Source organism: Protopterus annectens, chromosome 8.part0, assembly GCF_019279795.1.
Source record: "Protopterus annectens isolate FY-2018-M chromosome 8.part0, PAN1.0, whole genome shotgun sequence".
Classification (NCBI taxonomy): Eukaryota; Metazoa; Chordata; order Ceratodontiformes; family Protopteridae; genus Protopterus; species Protopterus annectens.
The window spans coordinates 1799914538-1799933005 of NC_056741.1; the positions used below are offsets into that span (position 1 = coordinate 1799914538).

An 18468-nucleotide genomic window follows, 5' to 3' on the forward strand; every position below is an offset into this window, starting at 1 on the left:
CTTGTTTCTAATTCCTCTGATAATAAAGCAGATATAGAGACTTTGCCAGTGAAACATTTGCAATGTTCCAAAGCAAAATGCTTGAGAGACAGAAAAAAGCACAGTAACTAACTAGAAGAATCAGGAGTGCCTTAGACTTGAACCAAATTCTGGGGTTGTGAGATGAGATGAACATAAGATGACCAGCAATACTGAAATTAGTGAATAAATATGAGATTACAAAGCATCAATCATATCTGTAAAATATGACTTTACAAGAAAAAGTGGAAGGATTGGACTTTTGTTGACTTTCTTTAACTTGTGGGGACTGAAAAACATATTCCCCACTTCATGTCATTAATGTTTGGAAGGACACTATGGGGAGGAGGAAAGTTACTGTAAATAAAACATTTTTTGTTCTTAACAGTATTTGTATAAAACATTTCATGATATAAATTGCATGTTATATAGTACAGCATTTTTAGTTATTGCTGTATGTGATAAAGATATTAAAGTAATATAAAACATTTCATGATATAAATTGCATGTTATATCATTTTCAGTTATTTTTGTATGTGATGAAGATATTAAAGTAAGGAAGTACATTCTTTTCCTTCTATTTTAGTTTTTAGAAATGTAGGCATTATAAAGTAAAAACAGAAGAAAGGCTGGATGAAACCATGTTTAAATTAATTGTCTTTAATCTTGGGTTGTTGAGGTGGGGTGGGGTGTAAAAGTGCACATATTATAATATATGTAGAGCTGATATGTTTTCTCTTACTTTTGCATAGTGGAATGTCTGGATCAAGGCCCTTGGCTTAATCTAAGTTTTTAGTGTAACAAGTAAATAAGCGAACACTGAATGCAATGAAAAGTTTTCCTTTAGCAAATAAATGTTCAGTGTGAGTTAAGAAGTCTGCACCTGAGGGCAGCTGTACATTTTGTTCTTATGTTACCAAAGAACAATGGTATTGGGTAGACAATAAAAGCCAGAGCACTTTTTCAAGGCTTTTTGAAAGCATACAAACTGTTTTTCACATCTCAGAGGGAAATAAAGATAAGACAAGAGCAGACAGCAATTAGTATAAGTAGGAGCACAAGCTGTGACATGCATCTTAGCAAGGATAATTTTAATTTTAGGTTAGATAATGTGTGCAGCTGTCACTTTGGGACAATTGTTCCTATCAGGTGGGATAAGCTTCATTGTTTGAAGATATACATAGTTTTGTGTGTTTGTTTTAAGTTAATTGGTTTGGGGGTGTTCTGGGTGCGTGTGTTTACTTTTTGTTAAAAAAGTCTTGTAAAATGGGACAAGGTTCAAATGGAGATAACAAGAAACAACTGTATAAAACATTAACCTGCCAAACATTAGTGGGTGCATGTAACTCAAAAGCTGGGAGTAGGCATTTAAAAAAATGTCATATATAACAGGTGGGAATAATAACTTCTTATCATACTGGTTACACCATCCATATTATTTTGGAATGTGAATGGCTTCACAGATATAGACAAAAAGGAAAGAGTATTGAATTATATTAAGAAATGCAGAGTGCAAAAAGCAATGTTACAGGATACACATCTGGAAAGAAGAGACTATGTGAATTTGATAAAGAAATGATTTCAGGATGGATATTCAGCAGAGTAGCAGTGACAAAAGAAAAAGGGAGTACTTATACCAATAGCTAGAGGAGCTCCAAAAGTGGCAAAACAGGGGAAATATAATAATGGTAGATTTGTAGTAGTAAGGGGCTACTGGCAAGGGGGGAAGATTATGTTGGCATGTATTTATATTCCACCTAAAACTGCCATTATGGAGCTTAAGAAAATTTTGGGAGAAATAATCAGCTTTCAGCAGAGAATATTATTTATAGATGGGGACTGGAATTTGATTTGCAACAGTGAGGATGTACCTGGGGGACCTAGAAGGGAAAATATAACAAAGCAGAGTAGATTTCTGCAGAAATCTATGAACATATTTGGTGTGGAAAACATGAAGTCAGTAGCAGGAACTCTGAGAGAGTTTACATACTATTCTCCAAGATATAATTGGGCAATAATAGACAGATATTATATTTCATAGGAGCATGTGCATTTAATTGAAAGCCCTGACACATGTATAATAACTATTTCAGTTCATGCACTGAAAACAACAAAGATAGAAATGCAGGGTAATGAAGTAAAAATGAGACACTGGTGCTTTCCCAACTACCTGTTACAACAGAAGAATTTAACAAATGGGTAGTGGAAAGTACTTGATAGTTATTAGGGAAGATAGAAATTTCTTCAGAAGTTACTGCTGGCAAGTGGGGTAAAACAAATGTGGGGTTTAAAATACGGTAGAAATGAAAAACAGATATAGTTAAGAAGTAATAGGAATTGTATGAAGAGGCTGACAATGGTTGAACTGCAGAATAAGGGGAATCTCTCAGAGCAAGAAGAGGTACAACTACAGAGTGCTAAAGAGAAAATACAGGAGTATCTTGATAATATGCATGAGTTTAGAAAGATTGCTGTTAAGTAACAGTTTTTGATAATAACTACAGAGCACAAAAATGTTTAGCAAAACAAGTTAGGGAACAGAATGTAGAAAAGGTTGTTGTCAAACTTAGGGGTTTATAACAAGAAAAATAACCAGAGATCCTGTTAAGTTAATAGAGATAGTTTAAAATGTTATGACAATTTGTATAAAGCAGATAAATGTGGAAATCAAGAAAGAGCACAAATATGGAAATAATTATAGAGGACTTAAATATAGCAAGGGTATTGGTAGATGAGGTGCAACAATTAATAGCTAAGATAAGAGGAGATGAGATAAAAATGGTGATGTATAATCAATCTGCAGGAAAGTCTGCAGGAATGGATAGTATTCCTGTGGAAGTTTTGAAGCTAGGTGGGAAGAAAATGATAAAGATCTGGAATATTTTGTTTAATACTATTTTAAAAGGCAGGGAAGCACAAACAACATGGAAGACAACTGTGGTGGCTGTAATACCTAAAGATGGTAAAGACCCATAAGACCCAGCTACATATAGGCCTATTTCAATTTTAAACTATGATTATAAAGTATTTACGTCTAGAATAGCTAAAATAATCGTAAAGGTGTTGCTAAAATTGATAGATATGGGTAAATGTGATTTTTGTGGGGGATAAATGTTATTTGGTGGGAGGGGGCAAACATTTGACATCATTAATAGAAAAATGATGATCCAGACAGAAGCAGAATGCAAGAAAATACCACTGTTGTTGGTGGGTCTTGATGCAGAGAAAGCATTATATAGAGTAAGTTGGCATTTTATGAGTAGGACAATGGAAGCATTTGCATTCCCTGCTACACTAATAAGATTAATTAGGAGGATATATGAGGGGTCAGATGCAAACATTAAAGTGGGAGGGTTCTTCTCTGACAAGTTGTATTTGAGCAGAGGAACCAAGCAGGGGTGTCCTCTTTCCCCTTTGTTTCCTTTATATTTAGAGCAATCGGCAAAGAAAATAAGGGACTCAGAAATTCAAGGATATAATTGGTATGTTTATCAAGACTTTATTTGCAGACAATACTATTTTGTACCTGATAAAACCAGAAAAGGACATTTCAGTGTTGTGAAACATTTTGAGATTCTTTTCAGGATATAAAATTAATGAAGATAAAATAAAGTATAAAGCTGTAAACTATGTACCCACAGATGAATTGGTCCAACAATGCAAAACTTATGGGGACACAATAAAATGAAGAATTTAGGAGTAAGGATTACAAAACATTTTGTTATGGCAGCTAAGGATAAGTGGGAAGAGACCAAACAAAAGATAATGTAAAAACTGAGAATCTGGAACCTCTTGATCATGGGTATGGATAGTAAGATACAAGCAGAGAAATGTTTTTAGTCCCTTTAGCTTTATATAGAGATCAGGCACATTTTTATCACACAGTGGAGAAGTTGTGGGTGCTAATTAATAAAGAGTTAAAGGAATTCCCTAACCAGGAAAAGCCGAAAGTCTTTTACCTAAGAGGAGAAGAGGGCAAGGGTCAAGTTGCATAGGTTAATCCTTCCAACACAACAAAGTGATTTAGGATTACCTGATTTGAATGGATATTTTAGAGCTACTCAGTTAAGGCTCTTATACATAACACAAGCAGAAATCTATAAATCAAAGTGGAAAGGAATGATGATGATGAAACAGGAGAGAAATTCAGGAAAAAGGAGAGAGCAAGATTTTGGATGCAGATCCTTAAGGAGAATAACAGCCATACATAACATTATTTTTATAAGCAGCACAACGTATTCTAAAAACAAAGCCAACAACAGAATGGAGAAAGGAGATTTTGCCTATAGGAATGACTGCAATTACAGGTCCAGAGAACAGGTGAGATGGGACTGGAATTTAATGGAGGAAAACATTGCAAAGGAACCAATGTATTGGGAGCAAATAATTAGAGAGGGAAAGGTAATATGGGAAGAGGCCGAAAAGACATTTGGACTGCAGGCTAGAGACTGCATTCCTTTTCATGGACTGATATCAGGGTATATGTAAGAGAAAGTGGTATGGGAATTCTAAGTGAAAGACCTGCTCTGGGACAGTTTTTAACTGAATCTAGAAAAGAAGTCACTGTTAAAAAGGGATAACTAGTAGGGCATATAAAATATTACATGGCAAATTTAGGAATCAATCAGAGAAGGTTAGAAAAGACAATAGGAGGACATATGTTTGGCTCCCAAGTGTGTAACAAAATCTAGAAGATTTAGGACTTTTGCTTTGAAGTATTTGCATAGATATTTTAATACTCCAAGCATACTCTAAAGAATTTTTCTTCAGATACATGGGAAATGTTGGAGGTGTGATGGGAATGAAAGAGGTAATGGAGATCATATGCTTTAGGAGTGTTATGAGTTGGCAGATGTTAAAAGTTCCTGACAGAGTACTTTGTCAGAAATATTGGATAATTAAATGGGTTTAACGAAGGAAATATATTTTTTAAGCTGGGATACAAGATCTGAATTGTCTAGATAGAATAAGGCCTTGCTAAGTTTAATTCTGGTGGCTGCCAAAAAAGCAATTACTAGAAAATAGAAATGAAAGTTTAAACCAACTGTATTTGAAGTATTTAGTATTATAAGAGAGATAAAATAACTGGAAGTGGGATCTTTAGAATAGAGTATGAGCAAATTATATAGAAAAGTGGAAATTGTGGGAACAATGCAGGATAATATTTTTGAGGGGGAGTGAGATTTAAGGGAAGGCAGGAAATGCCACTGGTGTGACTTTGTCATTCAAACCCCCAAGGTATGTCTCACCCCCACACAGTGGGTTATTCACATAAAAGACCATTTAAACTGTAAGACCCCCCAGTGTGGTTTACATTGAAAAATGCTCTCAATGTGAAGCATACTACATTGGATAAAACACAAGACTACTTAGGATCTGGATAAAAGAACATGTGAGAGCCATCAGGAAGTGAGAATCTTACAATGCACTAGCCAGGCATAGTAGGACCTGCTCCCAGTTCTCCGGATTTCAATTTGCAGTAATTGAAAAAGTCACAGATCTCCTAGGGATTACAGACCCCCTTTGGAACACAGACAACTCACTGTTCAAGAGTTAAAATGGCAGATACAATTGCGAGCAGACAGACACACCCCCAAGACTAAATGAAAACCTTTGCATTTCCAGTGCCCTTAAATGGATTATGTAACTCCTTAACCCATCCCCACTCACCACACCAGATAAATAATATGGCCTAGGTTAATTTTATGTCATTTTCTGATGAAGTTCAACTGAAAACTTTACAATAAACAAAAGGGCTTAAAATGTAATTTAAATGAATAAAAGACTGAACAAAACACTTAGAATAGCCTAGTGTCTATGTTCCTTCCAAAATAGCAAAAGTTTCTTAAATTTTAAAATTAGTTGTTTATACTTTTGCACTAGTGGATTGTGTGTGTGTGTGTGTGTGTGTGTGTGTGTGTGTGTGTGTGTGTGTGTGTGTGTGTGTGTGTGTCTGTGTGTGCGCGCACAGAGTATATGACAATGTATCGAACAGCAGTGCACTGAAAGCCATAATACTGATTACAGAATCCTGAAATGTCAATATGTTGAAACATTACAATGTTGAAACCAAAATACCTCTGAATAGTTATATATACTACATATATACAGTGTATCTGTACACAGGCTACCAACAAACAATTTCACTCCTCTTTTAGTGAAACTTGGAAATGAATGCTAACATGATTTATGTACTCTACACTTGTAGAAGTAGATATTTTGATGTCACTATTTTAACATCTGAGAATTTTGATATTTCAGGATTATGACTTTAAGTACACCATATTTCAACAAGATGGCATAGACCTATATGAATATAAGTAGAATCTTTAGCAGTCCACCCACATTAGCTCTAGGCAGTTACCTATTATATCATCCTCCTCCTCCTTTGAATATACCGCAATGCATGGAACCTGTGGTCGCACACTGTGAAACAGCTCTTATGGGGGGGTTACTCTAGCACTATTACCTTACACCAGTAACTCAACACTGGCATCGAACATTGAGGATGGAGGTGAATCCAGATTAGTCTTAGAAAACACAGCAAACTTTATTGCCCATCTTATCTTTTCCATTTTTCCTTCCTTCCTTCTAAATTTAAATTTATTTCTCAGTTTTCACTTAGTTGCTCTGTTGCTATTAAAGCAGACAGAAGCAGACATGCAAACAATGAATTATTACCTTGCCATCTCGGACAAACCCAGTTTGCCATCCCCGTTCCTGTCGAACATTTTCAGCTGCGAAGAGAAAAAGAGCAAATAATAATGATGACAAACATATAAAAACAGGTGCATATGACAATTTTAACTTTTCATCTTTGCCACAGACAAAACAATTTTGTAATTCATGGATGATATATTGATATCAGGGTATATGTAAAGTGAAAGTGGTATGGGAATCCTAAGTGAAAGACCTGCTCTGGGACAGTTTTTAATTGAATATAGACAAGAAGTCACTGTTAAAAAGGAAAAAGGACATTAAATACAATCACTGCAGCATGAATGATGACATGTCCCATAGTTTTGGCAATACTTAACATCTAGCTTCTGGTTTTAGCACTCAGTGATGATTGCCTTATTGTTCAGCATATAACACTTCAAATTTCAACAACAGTGATTTAAATGTGCTATAAACCAAGAAGCAATTTTTAAAAAAATATATTTTTAGCCCTGCATCTGCTCTACTGTGTTTACATCTGGTCTGCAAACTAGAATGAAAATGACATCATCATCAGAGGCCAGGATTTTTGTATGCTTTTGTCTTCTGTGTGCCTCATGGTAATCCGTAATGTCTGTATGTGTCTGTCTTACATTGTTTTGGATTTCACTTAGGTGAGCTCAACCCCCCTTGCCTCCATCAGCTCCATTAGCTACTGAACCCAAGAAGGACCCACCTTTTTCCGTTCACTGAGGTGGGCAATCTGTCCATCTTACTATCGGGAACCTCCAACATTATGTCAAACCTAGACTACCAACCATGCATCAAGGCTAACACGTCTGCACCAGAATCACCAGTTAAACCACCACCTATTTTCTGGCAAGTGATTCAAGTTTAATTTAATGAAAGTTTAATGAACCTGTAGAATAGCCTCTCTGTGGATGTTGCATTGAATTACATTTACATAGGAAAACCTCATGCCAATGCCTCACTTCATCCTCCATGAAAATATTGCTTGGCACTTCATTTAAACTTTTTTTATTTTGCAAATAGACCTCCTTTTTGAAAAATGCACATCAATACAGCATATCTGTGCTCAATCCAGCTACTTACAACTTATATTCCTTTGGCTCTTAGTTTTGCAACAAAGTGGACTTGCTACTTAAGAGTATTTTTTACTTGGTTATCAGGAAGTAGCAGTTACTTACATACAAGCAAACTTCAAAAGTACCAAGACTACTGTCTTAAAATTGCTCCCAGACTGTACCATAGCCAAAAGTGTTATATCTGCATCATCCATATGAATCTTTTCCTAGTCTTTAAATTCATATTGGGAGCCATCCTGTTTTATCTGCTGTTGTCAAGGACATAGGAATTCTGGATGAAGTCAAAAATAGTGAGGGATAAAGGCCCAAAATCAGAGACAGATTTTAAATGATACTCTTCACACTTAAGACAGTTGACAGAATAACAAGTTTTGTATTAGCATTTATTTTCTTAAGGATATGAAGTCTGAAACTCAAATTTCTCTTTATTTAACTGTTTTATTCATTAATGATTTGTCAGAAAACCAAATATTTTATGAAGAAGAGGCCAAAAATATGTGGCAAAATTTGGGACATTTGAGAGTTATACCCCCGGATTCTCTATGCCTTGCACTGCATGCAAGATCAGTGCAGGAGCTATAGCAGGCAATATGTCTGCCGTGCGATCCAGGAACAGCCTGCAAGGGCATGCACGAGCGCCCCTGCACTAGTCCTGCACGGACTAAGCCCCTGTATGCAAATCAAAACATTTGCATGAGAAATCCATGCAAATGAGGTGAGTTTCTGATCCAGGAAGCTTGCAACCGGCCGTGCAGGACTGGTACAATCTGCAGAAATGTACTCGGTTAGTAATCAAGTACATTTCTGCAAAATCTAAAATGGAGCTGTGACAGCTCCAAATAAAGGCTGCATATCAGTTAGGAAGCATGCCAATGGCCAAGTATAAGGCCATTGGCATTGGAAACAGCCAAAAAAATTAAAAAATCAACTTTTATTTTTTTTTAGCCGATCTCGGCTGTTTAAATATAGGGCGGCGGTGCGCAAACGGGATCGGGGGGAAATAACAAAATAAACCTAAATTAAGCATTCTAACTAAAATCACTATTCTGCCATGCAAGTCAATGGCAGGCAGAAGACAACATGGCCAGTGAGTAGTGGTTGCTAAGGGGGTGAGGCTCAATGTGAGACATGTAACTATGCATTAGCAGGCAATCCTATGCAAATGAAGTGAATGACAGTGAATCCCAGTTTTCCCCAGCATGCTAGTCAGGTCCCAACAGTGTAAAAGTAGGAATAGCTTGGTGCAAGCCTAGGAGTTAGCCGACATCATGGGGGGGTGTGTCAGGCATACTGTAAGCGGATTGGAGCCCTGTGGCTAGGGTTTGCTCCTAGCTTAGCACAGCTAAGCTAGGGGCTGTGTCTGAATCTGCCTAGCACTCTTTCCATTGCCTAAGCAGGTGTGCGTGCCACGCACCAGGTTTTAAAGGAAGAAAAAAAAGTTAAACCAGGAAATAGCAGCACTGTGTACATTTGAGCACTCTGTGCTGTGTGCCTCCAGGCTTAAACAGGAAGGCAATGGGAAGGGAAAACAGCAGTAGGAAGGTAATCAAGGAGAACCAGCATAGCTGGCAGGTGAAATGTATCAGAATCAGCCAATTACACAGGCAGCAGACCAGCCCAGCCCAGAACACTACTATAAACTATGCAAAGACCTTCCCCTCTGGTTTTTCCCACACTCTATACTGCCGGTGTAAACAAGCAGGGAACTTTTAGCACTCACAATAGCAAAATGATAGGGACTGCAATAGCTATCATACAACTTATGGAAGAGGCTGAGGGTGGTGAGGATGTGAATGCTGTCGACCAACCCACAGTGAGGAGATGGAGAAGAGTGTACAGACCCAGGGTAATCTACCAGGGGCTACATGAGCTGGAGATAGTGGAGCACTATAGGGTGGACATGGACCTCCTCCAGCACATTGTTGAGCTGTGCTAGCCATGCCTCACACACAGAACTAACAGAGGGGAACCCATCCCAGTGGATACCAAGGTATGTGTAGGCCTAAGAATACTAGCTACAGGTTCCTTCCAAAGGCCAACTGGAGATATGATGGGGATCTCACAGGTGTCAGCATCCAGGGTACTCCACCAGTTCCTGGATGCCATGTCAGCACATGTCTGTGAGCACGTATATTTTCCCAACACTCATGAGGCTTTGGCCAGCAATATGCAACTGTTCCACCGAATAGCAGAATACCCTGAAGTAGTGGGTGCTATAGACTGCAAGCACATATGCATCAAAGCACCACCCAGTGAGTGGGGTAGGGTCTACATTAACCACAAGGGCTTCCCCTCCATCAACTGCCAGGTCATGTGCGATGCCCAGGGCATAATAATGAATGTGTGTTCTGGCTGCCTGGAAGCTATCACGATTCCCACATCTGGCATCTGACACAGCTGTATCACAGATTTGCCAATGGGGACATCCCTCATGGTCACCTAGTGAGGGATGCTGGATAAGCACTGGAGCCATGGCTGATGACACCCATCAGGAATGCACACACACCCGAACAAGAACTCCATAATGAGGCACACGCACAGACCAGAATTATAGTACAGCATGTGTTTGGGATGCTCATGTCACATTTCCGGTGTCTGGACACATCCAGTGGAGCCTTGCAGTACTCACCAGGTACATGTATCCAAATTGTCCTTGTATGTGCCATGCTACACAATATGATCCTGCAGAAACAGCTGCAGCAGGAACAGCATGGGGCAGGGGCACACAGCCCCCACCATTGCCAAGGCCTGCATAGGCACAAAGTGATTCAGAGGAGGAACAACCTGAGCCTGCCCCAGTAGGCAGAAGGAGGCATGCCCAGTATGCCATGGCCTTGGCAAAGAGGCAACACATAGCACATACAGTGACACAGGAGGGACCCAGGGAATAACACCTCTCTCTGACTCTCACATACAGTAAAAAGGATGCCAAACATTACACTACCTGTGCTCAATCATGTGTAGAGTGTACTATGTGCATCTGACATAGGTAGTCCTGCAGCACCACCCTCAATACTGGGACACCCACAAGGTAAGTGACTCACACATGCCAGTCAGGGGGTGTAAACAAACACAAACAAAGGCCGTGCTATAGCCTCTGAATAATGTCTATGGGTACCCCCCCCAGGCCTACACAGACAGACTACAGCAGGTCAGGCAGTGGGACATTAGTTCTGAAGGGTAAGAAGTCAGAAACTAATATGTAGGTTAATCAAAGCTAAGATCTGTAGTACACTGGTATGCCTCTAGTCAGCATGATAGGTAAGAATACAGAATGAAATGGAGTACCTGAAATACCAGTACAGTCATGGCAAATGTGTACAAGTGTCAGGTGTGCCCCCTCCATCCTACGTAGAAATGTAGTAACAGTCAGGTGTGCCCCCCCAATCATGTGTAGAAATGTAGAAATAGTCAGGTGTACCCCACCCCATCCTATGTAGAAATGTAGTAACAGTCAGGTGTGCACCCCCAATCCTGTGTAAATATGTAGAAATAATCAGGTGTGCCCCCCCATCCTATGTAGAAATGTAGTAACAGTCAATGCCAAATGATCGATGGATACCCTGCAAAAACAGTATGCTACCTGTGGGTCTATATTACATTATTGAATCCCGATAACATTGAGCAGCACAACACCGACACAAAGCCCAAACCGCTAATACATCAAACTCTCTAAACTGTGAATTTTCAAATCTCGAATCATCTTAGTCGGCCAACACCACCACACGCTACATGCTACATACCCAAACATAATAAATAAAACACATACATACACAAACCAAACCCTACCTCTAACACTACACTAAACCTTACATACGTTACTATCTATGCACTTACCTTAATCTGCACCCTAACCCTAAGGCCCATAACTATCGCACACTTATCCTGCAGACATATACCCAAACAAAACAAATAATCCACACACATACAGTTAACAAAAGCCTACTTCTAACCCTACACTAAACCTTACATACATTATTATCTATGCACTTACCTTAACCCGCACCCTAACCCTAAGGTCCATAACTATCACACACTTACCTTACGGAGCTATACCGCAGACAGGCCAACCATCAGACTTCGACATTTCATGTTTCACGGTTTTGTATGTTCACCGTTACCGCAGTTCAGGCTTTATGTGTCAGTCTTATGGTGTTTGATATTACCGGTATTCGATAACATAATATAGACCCACTACCTGTAGGTGTACAACACAATGGCCGGCACTGCAGTACAAACTACCTGGACTCGATCCACACATTCAATACAGATGGGCATACTGGGCATGCTCACACACTTAGAGAAATGAAGGCAATGTCAGTCAGCAACATACTGAAAGGTCATACTGGGCATGCTCACACACTTAAACACATGAAGACCATGTCTGCCAACACCAGTGGACCAGACATATCTGGCAGTCACAGATGTTAGGGCAGACACTCCTCAGTATGCACCACACATGCTTTGCACACACAGTGGATAGGAATACGGACATATATCTAAGAACAACACACTATAATAAGCCAAAGGTAGACAAACATAGATGTGTAGAAGAGGGTGACTGTGGCAAGGAGCCATCCAGGCTTGTCCCACCCAGCACACAGCCAAAGGGCCACAACCACATGAGGTTCAGATGCTACTCACTGTAGATACTAGCCACCAGTATCTGTCAGCATTACAGACTATGTGGAAAACGTGCTAACTGTGCAACATGACTGTACAAGGAAGTAATAATCTAGCAGCTGTATACACGTACCTGTGAAATATGACCCTGTGTGTGCCCGGATGTGGTGTGTCAACCTCTAGATGAATGGGTTATGCCCTCCCCATAGCCCTACTATGACAAGCCTGCTGAGGTCATCCACTGTGAAATACACCTTTGGGAAAATTGCAGCCCAGTAATCTTCATGGCGTATCCTATAACTGCATACTGCTGGAGTGTGATAAACTAGTTAGGTAGGAGTTCCAATCCCAGACATGGCAACTGTGTGTTTGTTTGTGTGTCTCTCTGTCTGTGTAGAGAGCAATGCTTTTTAGGGTAGTAACACTCCCTGCAATTCAAATACTCTACTTTGGCAAGGCTGCTGATGTCATCCACCTAGAAATACATCTCTGGGAAGGTTGTAGCCCACTAATCTCCATAGCACATCCTATAACTGCGTACTGCTGTAGTGTGATAAATTAGTCAGGTAGGAGTTATAATCCCAAACTTGCCAAGTGTGTTTGTGTGTCTGTCTGTCTGTGTAGACAGCAATGCTTTTTAGGGTAGTCACACTCCCTGCAATTCAAATGCTCTACTTTGACAAGGCTGCTGATGTCATCCACCTAGAAATACACCTCTGGGAAGGTTGTATCCCAGTAATCTCTGTAGCATGTCCTATAACTGTGTACTGCTGTAGTGTGATAAATTAGTCAGGTGGGAGTTCTAATCCCAGACTTGGCAAGTGTGTGTGTGTGTGTCTCTGACTCTGTCTGTGTAGAGAGCAAATCTTTTTAGGGTAGTCACACTCCCTACAATTCAAATGCTCTACTTTGGCAAGGCAGCTGATGTCATCCACCTAGAAATACACCTATGGGAAGGATGTAGTCCAGTAATCTCTGTAGTGTGTCCTATAACTGTGTACTGCTGTAGTGTGATAAATTAGTCAGGTAGGAGTTCTAATCCCAGACTTGGCAAGTGTGTGTTTGTATGTGTCTGTCTGTGTAGACAGCAATGCTTTTTAGGGTAGTCACACTCCCTACAATTAAAATGCTCTACTTTGGCAAGGTTGATGATGTCATCCACCTAGAAATATACCTCTGGGAAGGTTGTAGCCCAGTAATCTCTGTAGCATGTCCTATGACTGCGTACTGCTGTAGTGTGAGAAATTAATGCAGTAGGAGTTCTAATCCTAGACTTGGCAAGTGTGTGTGTGTGTGTGTGTGTGTGTGTGTGTGTGTGTGTGTGTGTGTGTGTGTGTGTGTGTGTGTGTGTGTGTGTGTGTGTGTGTAGAGAGCAATGAGTTTTAGGGTAGTCACACTCCCTAAAATTTGAATGCTCTACTTTGGCAAGGCTGCTGATGTCATCCACCAAGAAATACACCTATGGGAAGGTTTCAGCCTAGTAATCTCAGTAGCATGTCCTATAACTGTGTACTGCTGTAGTGTGATAGAATCGTTAGGTAGGAGTTCTACTCCCAGACTTGGCAATTGTGTGCATGTTTCTATGTTTGTGTAGGGAGCAATGCATTTTAGGCTAGTCACACTCACTACAATTCAAATGTCCTACTTTGGCAATCCTGCTGATTTTATTCCCTGTGAAATACACCTTTGGGGAATGGGCACTCCAATAATCCCTGTGGTGTGTCCTATAACAGCATCATGCTGTAGTGTGATATAAACCTCTGGTAGGGGTTCTATCCCCACACATGGAAGTTTTGGATGTTTGGTGTGTGTTTCTATTTTTGTGTAGGCAACAATGCATTTTAGGCTAGTCACACTCACTACAATTCAAATGCCCTGCTTTGGCATCCCTGCTGGTGTCATTCACTGTGAAATACAGCTTTGGGGACACAGAACTCCAGTAATCCTCATGGCGCATCCTATAACAGCATCATGCTGTAGTGTGATATAGACCTCTGGTAGGGGTTCTATCCCCACACATGACAGTTGTGGATATTTTGTGTGTTTTTCTATGTTTGTGTAGGGAGCAATGCATTTTAGGCTAGTCACACTCACTACAATTCAAATGCCCTACTTTGGCATCCCTGTTGATGTCATTCACTGTGAAATACACCTTTGGGGAAGAAGAACTCCAGTAATCTCTGTGGCACGTCCTATAACGGCAAACTGCTATAGTGTAATATACTAGTTAGGTAGGAGCTCTAATCCCAGACATGACCGGTGTGTGTGTCTTTTGTACCCTGTGTGGTGGTGAGTATGTAACAACTGGACTCAATGTGGAATGGGTTTTGCAAACTTCTTATATGGTGGGCCACATATATATATCACAATGTCCACTGTACAGGGATAACAGATGTGAAATAGCCAAGAGGGTGGGGTGCAAATCCATACCCCTAAATGTGACATCAATGGCAGATGAACAAAGTTAACAACCCTTGTATTACCCAGGGTACACTCTCAACCCATGTCTCTTGCACACACACACACTTGCCTAGGCAACAGCCGAACAGCCGCTTTGTTGGTAGTATCCTGCATATTGCCCACTGATAGTAATCATGGTGTAATTGCAGTGGGCTACATAGGGCATGGCACTCTGTCCATCAGTCCAATAGGCATGTACATGCCAACAGTGCACCTCCCCCATGTTCACCACTGGACACCTGCAACACCTGTGGTGCCATCAAATGTGACCCACAAAGGACATAACATGCCTGAAACACAAGCCCTATTTGGACAGATGCCACTGACACCAGGGAATACCAGTATCATACTATCAGTGTAGGTGCAGGGCCAACCTGCTGTCCATGAACAGTTCCTGCCATATGAGGCCAGGACTGGCACATCTGATGATAACTATCTGTGTACACAACATGGGCCAGACACCCCAGGTACAGTTCCACATGTCACTGTACATGCATGAGGGAGGTGTGCACATCCCAGACACTGTCTATATCATGGATGAAGGAACACATACATGGCAATCAGTGCACAGCATTGGCCACACGCAATAGTCACCCAGGTGACTGGATGGTGAATACAATACCCACCTGTGTGGGCAACTCCAGACACTACACCCCTGAGCCACAATGCAGACCATTGTCATGTGGCCTGATGCCAAGGTATATCCATCACCTAGCTTTGTATAGCCATCTGGCACCATCAACCACAACACACTCGTGAAGCAGTGCACACATGCATTTCAGTACTGGCACCTGTGTCTGTGTGTGTGGTGTATGATGTGTATGACCACATTCACACTTACTACAACCCCCATTGGCATACTGAAGCATGCTGTCTGATGTCAGACACCTCTACATACCCTTTGCACATATAACCTCCTTATGACCCCTGTGGTGCATGTGATACCTGCACAGTACCATGTTGTGGCAATCCCACTAGTGATGAATTGTATTCCTGGCCCTGCCAAGTGTGGCAATGTGTGTGCATCCCTGTGAGAGTGTGGCTGTGTTGACTCTGACACTTGTTCATGCAGGCAGGCATGTATACTACACCTACCACATAGCTACCATATCCCTGTTGCAGATGTCACTCACTATCACATATATGTTCTGAGGGCTCTCCAACATATAACCTATGTGGTGTATCCAATAACTGCGTGAACATGTGATAGCACTACATAGTCATCGGGGTTTGATACCCTGTACTGGTAGGTGTGTGACACAAATATGTGTAAGTTTTACTGTCCCATACCTCCCTGGCTTTTCTGTGTCTCTGTCTGCCTCTCTTACTCCCTCTCTGGTGGATGCGGAGACTTACACCTGCTTTGCTTAGGCAGCAGCATATGTATTTTAAGTGATGCTCAGGATCAGCTGATGGTATCTGCACGAATTGCAGCCCTCCTCTAGCTGATTGCATGTGAAACAGCTGTGGTAACATTCCCATAGCCAATTGCATGGAAACACACATCAATATCTAGGAACATCATGTTGGTGTTGGGCCTTTCATTCACTGTGAGCAGGAACATGATCTGTTGTTTGGCAAACAGCATCTCAGATGGATTGGGGTTTACCTCTAACAACATGCACTGTGGAAACAAGCCAACACACAGGATGGGGATGTGCCTGACATGACTACAGACTGTAAGTGCTGCTATACTGCATTTGGAGTAATGTTGGTTTAACAGGGTGTGTGTGTGTGGTTAAGGCTGTCCTACATTTTTACATTCCTGCCATGTCAGTGCTATGTTTATGAGGGAACACCCATCTGTGGGGCCATCTGCAGACTGGCCAGTGTGCAGTGCCTTTTGTTTCAGGTGTTACCCACAGAGCACCTATTTGTGAATTGCAGAAGGTAGTGTGAGGATTGCAGTCTGTAGATGGTGACAGCCGTGGGAGTTACTGACTTCATATCCCTCATAGGACATATGGTGCAACAAACCCTGTTACAGCAGTAAATGTATGAGGTTATCACAGCAACATGTCAATACTGGCCCTGTGTATGTGCCTCCAGCCACAACCCTGACAACCTTTGTACATTTGTCATGCAGTAAGGGGTGCATATGTACTGTACACCATAATTACTGACATCATATCTGATAACACGCCAGTGAGATATCAGACTGCTACACATGTAATGTATAGTACTAGTTATATTTGATGACATAACCTGGACATTCTGTGGTTGTGTGTACACTACTGAGGTCTGTGTACTTATGGTGATTGTCAGCAGTGTGTGTAATGTTAATATGTACCTTGGCCTGTGTAGAGACTGTGGTAGATGTCATTGTTCTTGGTCCTGTTCTATCTGATGTTACATGCTCTCCACTGTATGTTGCCCTATTGGCTTACATGTTTGTAGGGCCATACACGCACATGTCCCATACCACAGACAGGCAGCGAATCACACTGTGTAGTGGCCCAGTATATGTAGGATGAGTGTGTGTGTGTGGCACATATGAGGTTGGTGTTGAACAGATAGTCCATATACTGTAATAGTACACTAGCATGCCATATGTAGTTATGGCTGTGCTCATATTGGTTGTGGTGATGCATGTACACACAGGTGTATACTCTGTGCTGTGGCATGCCTGTAGAGCCTGCTATCTATGTGCAGGTACATGTGCATTCCCCCATAGGAAATGTAGGCCAGTGCTGAGCCGGTCCGCCTGTAGCCTGCACAGTGCTATGTTAAATGCCTAGCAGCTTAGTGTACTCACCCAGTGATATGTAATGTCCAGTTACTTGCCAGATGTACTGCTGTCGGACCACCATAACAGTCATGTATGTCAAACAGAGTAGTGGGATGCTATACAGCTATATGTCAATATCTAGTAGGTGGTATGTGGCCATGGCACCCCCTTACCAGCAGTTATTATGTGGCAGAGCAGACAGGTACATGTGAATGCATAACCTATGTGGGCAAATGTATACCAGTAGTTACATGTTATACCCATCTACATGGCTGTTAACATCCACATTATCAGGATTGGTCCACATGTATTGCACTAAGGGGGTATGTGTATACCACTGCCCAGAGTGTGTCACACTGTACACATAAATTGGCCATTATCTCTGCTGTAGTCCACAGGAGCATTACATGCTAGCAGTGGTACTGTACTATGATGTCCTTAGGATGTCTGTCAGTAGCCAATGGTGCACATGTTATAAGCAGATGTGACCTCCCACACACACCATGTCTGTGAAGACAATCCCTATGACAGTAGCAATACTCTACAAGTATACCTGGTATACATACCTGACATCCCCTTGCACTACGAATTTGGGTCTACAGGGGCTGAGGTAGGGCTACACTCCATGTTCAGGACACATGGTGATGATATATGTACATATACTTATCCAGATATCTATATAGACATACAGTTATACATATCAACATACAAAGATGGATATGTATATGTACATAGCTATACAAATAAATACCCAGATATATACATATACAGAGCTATCTATGTCTGCACATATACAGATAGAGATACATATGCACATATACGTATGGATATCCACATGTATTTTGACAGTAGTAGGTCTATCAGAATAGATATGTA

The 18468-nt window shown here is 40.9% G+C and overlaps 1 protein-coding gene across 1 annotated transcript in view; it reads right to left on the reverse strand.

Annotated features, from left to right (window-relative positions):
- The window catches only part of CALB2 (calbindin 2), an 865351-nt gene that overhangs the window by 159316 nt on the left and 687567 nt on the right, over nt 1–18468 (reverse strand). The window contains exon 7 of the mRNA XM_044081296.1: nt 6700–6755. Within this exon, the coding sequence (XP_043937231.1) occupies nt 6700–6755 (56 nt within the window). The remainder of the gene's footprint in view (nt 1–6699; nt 6756–18468) is intronic.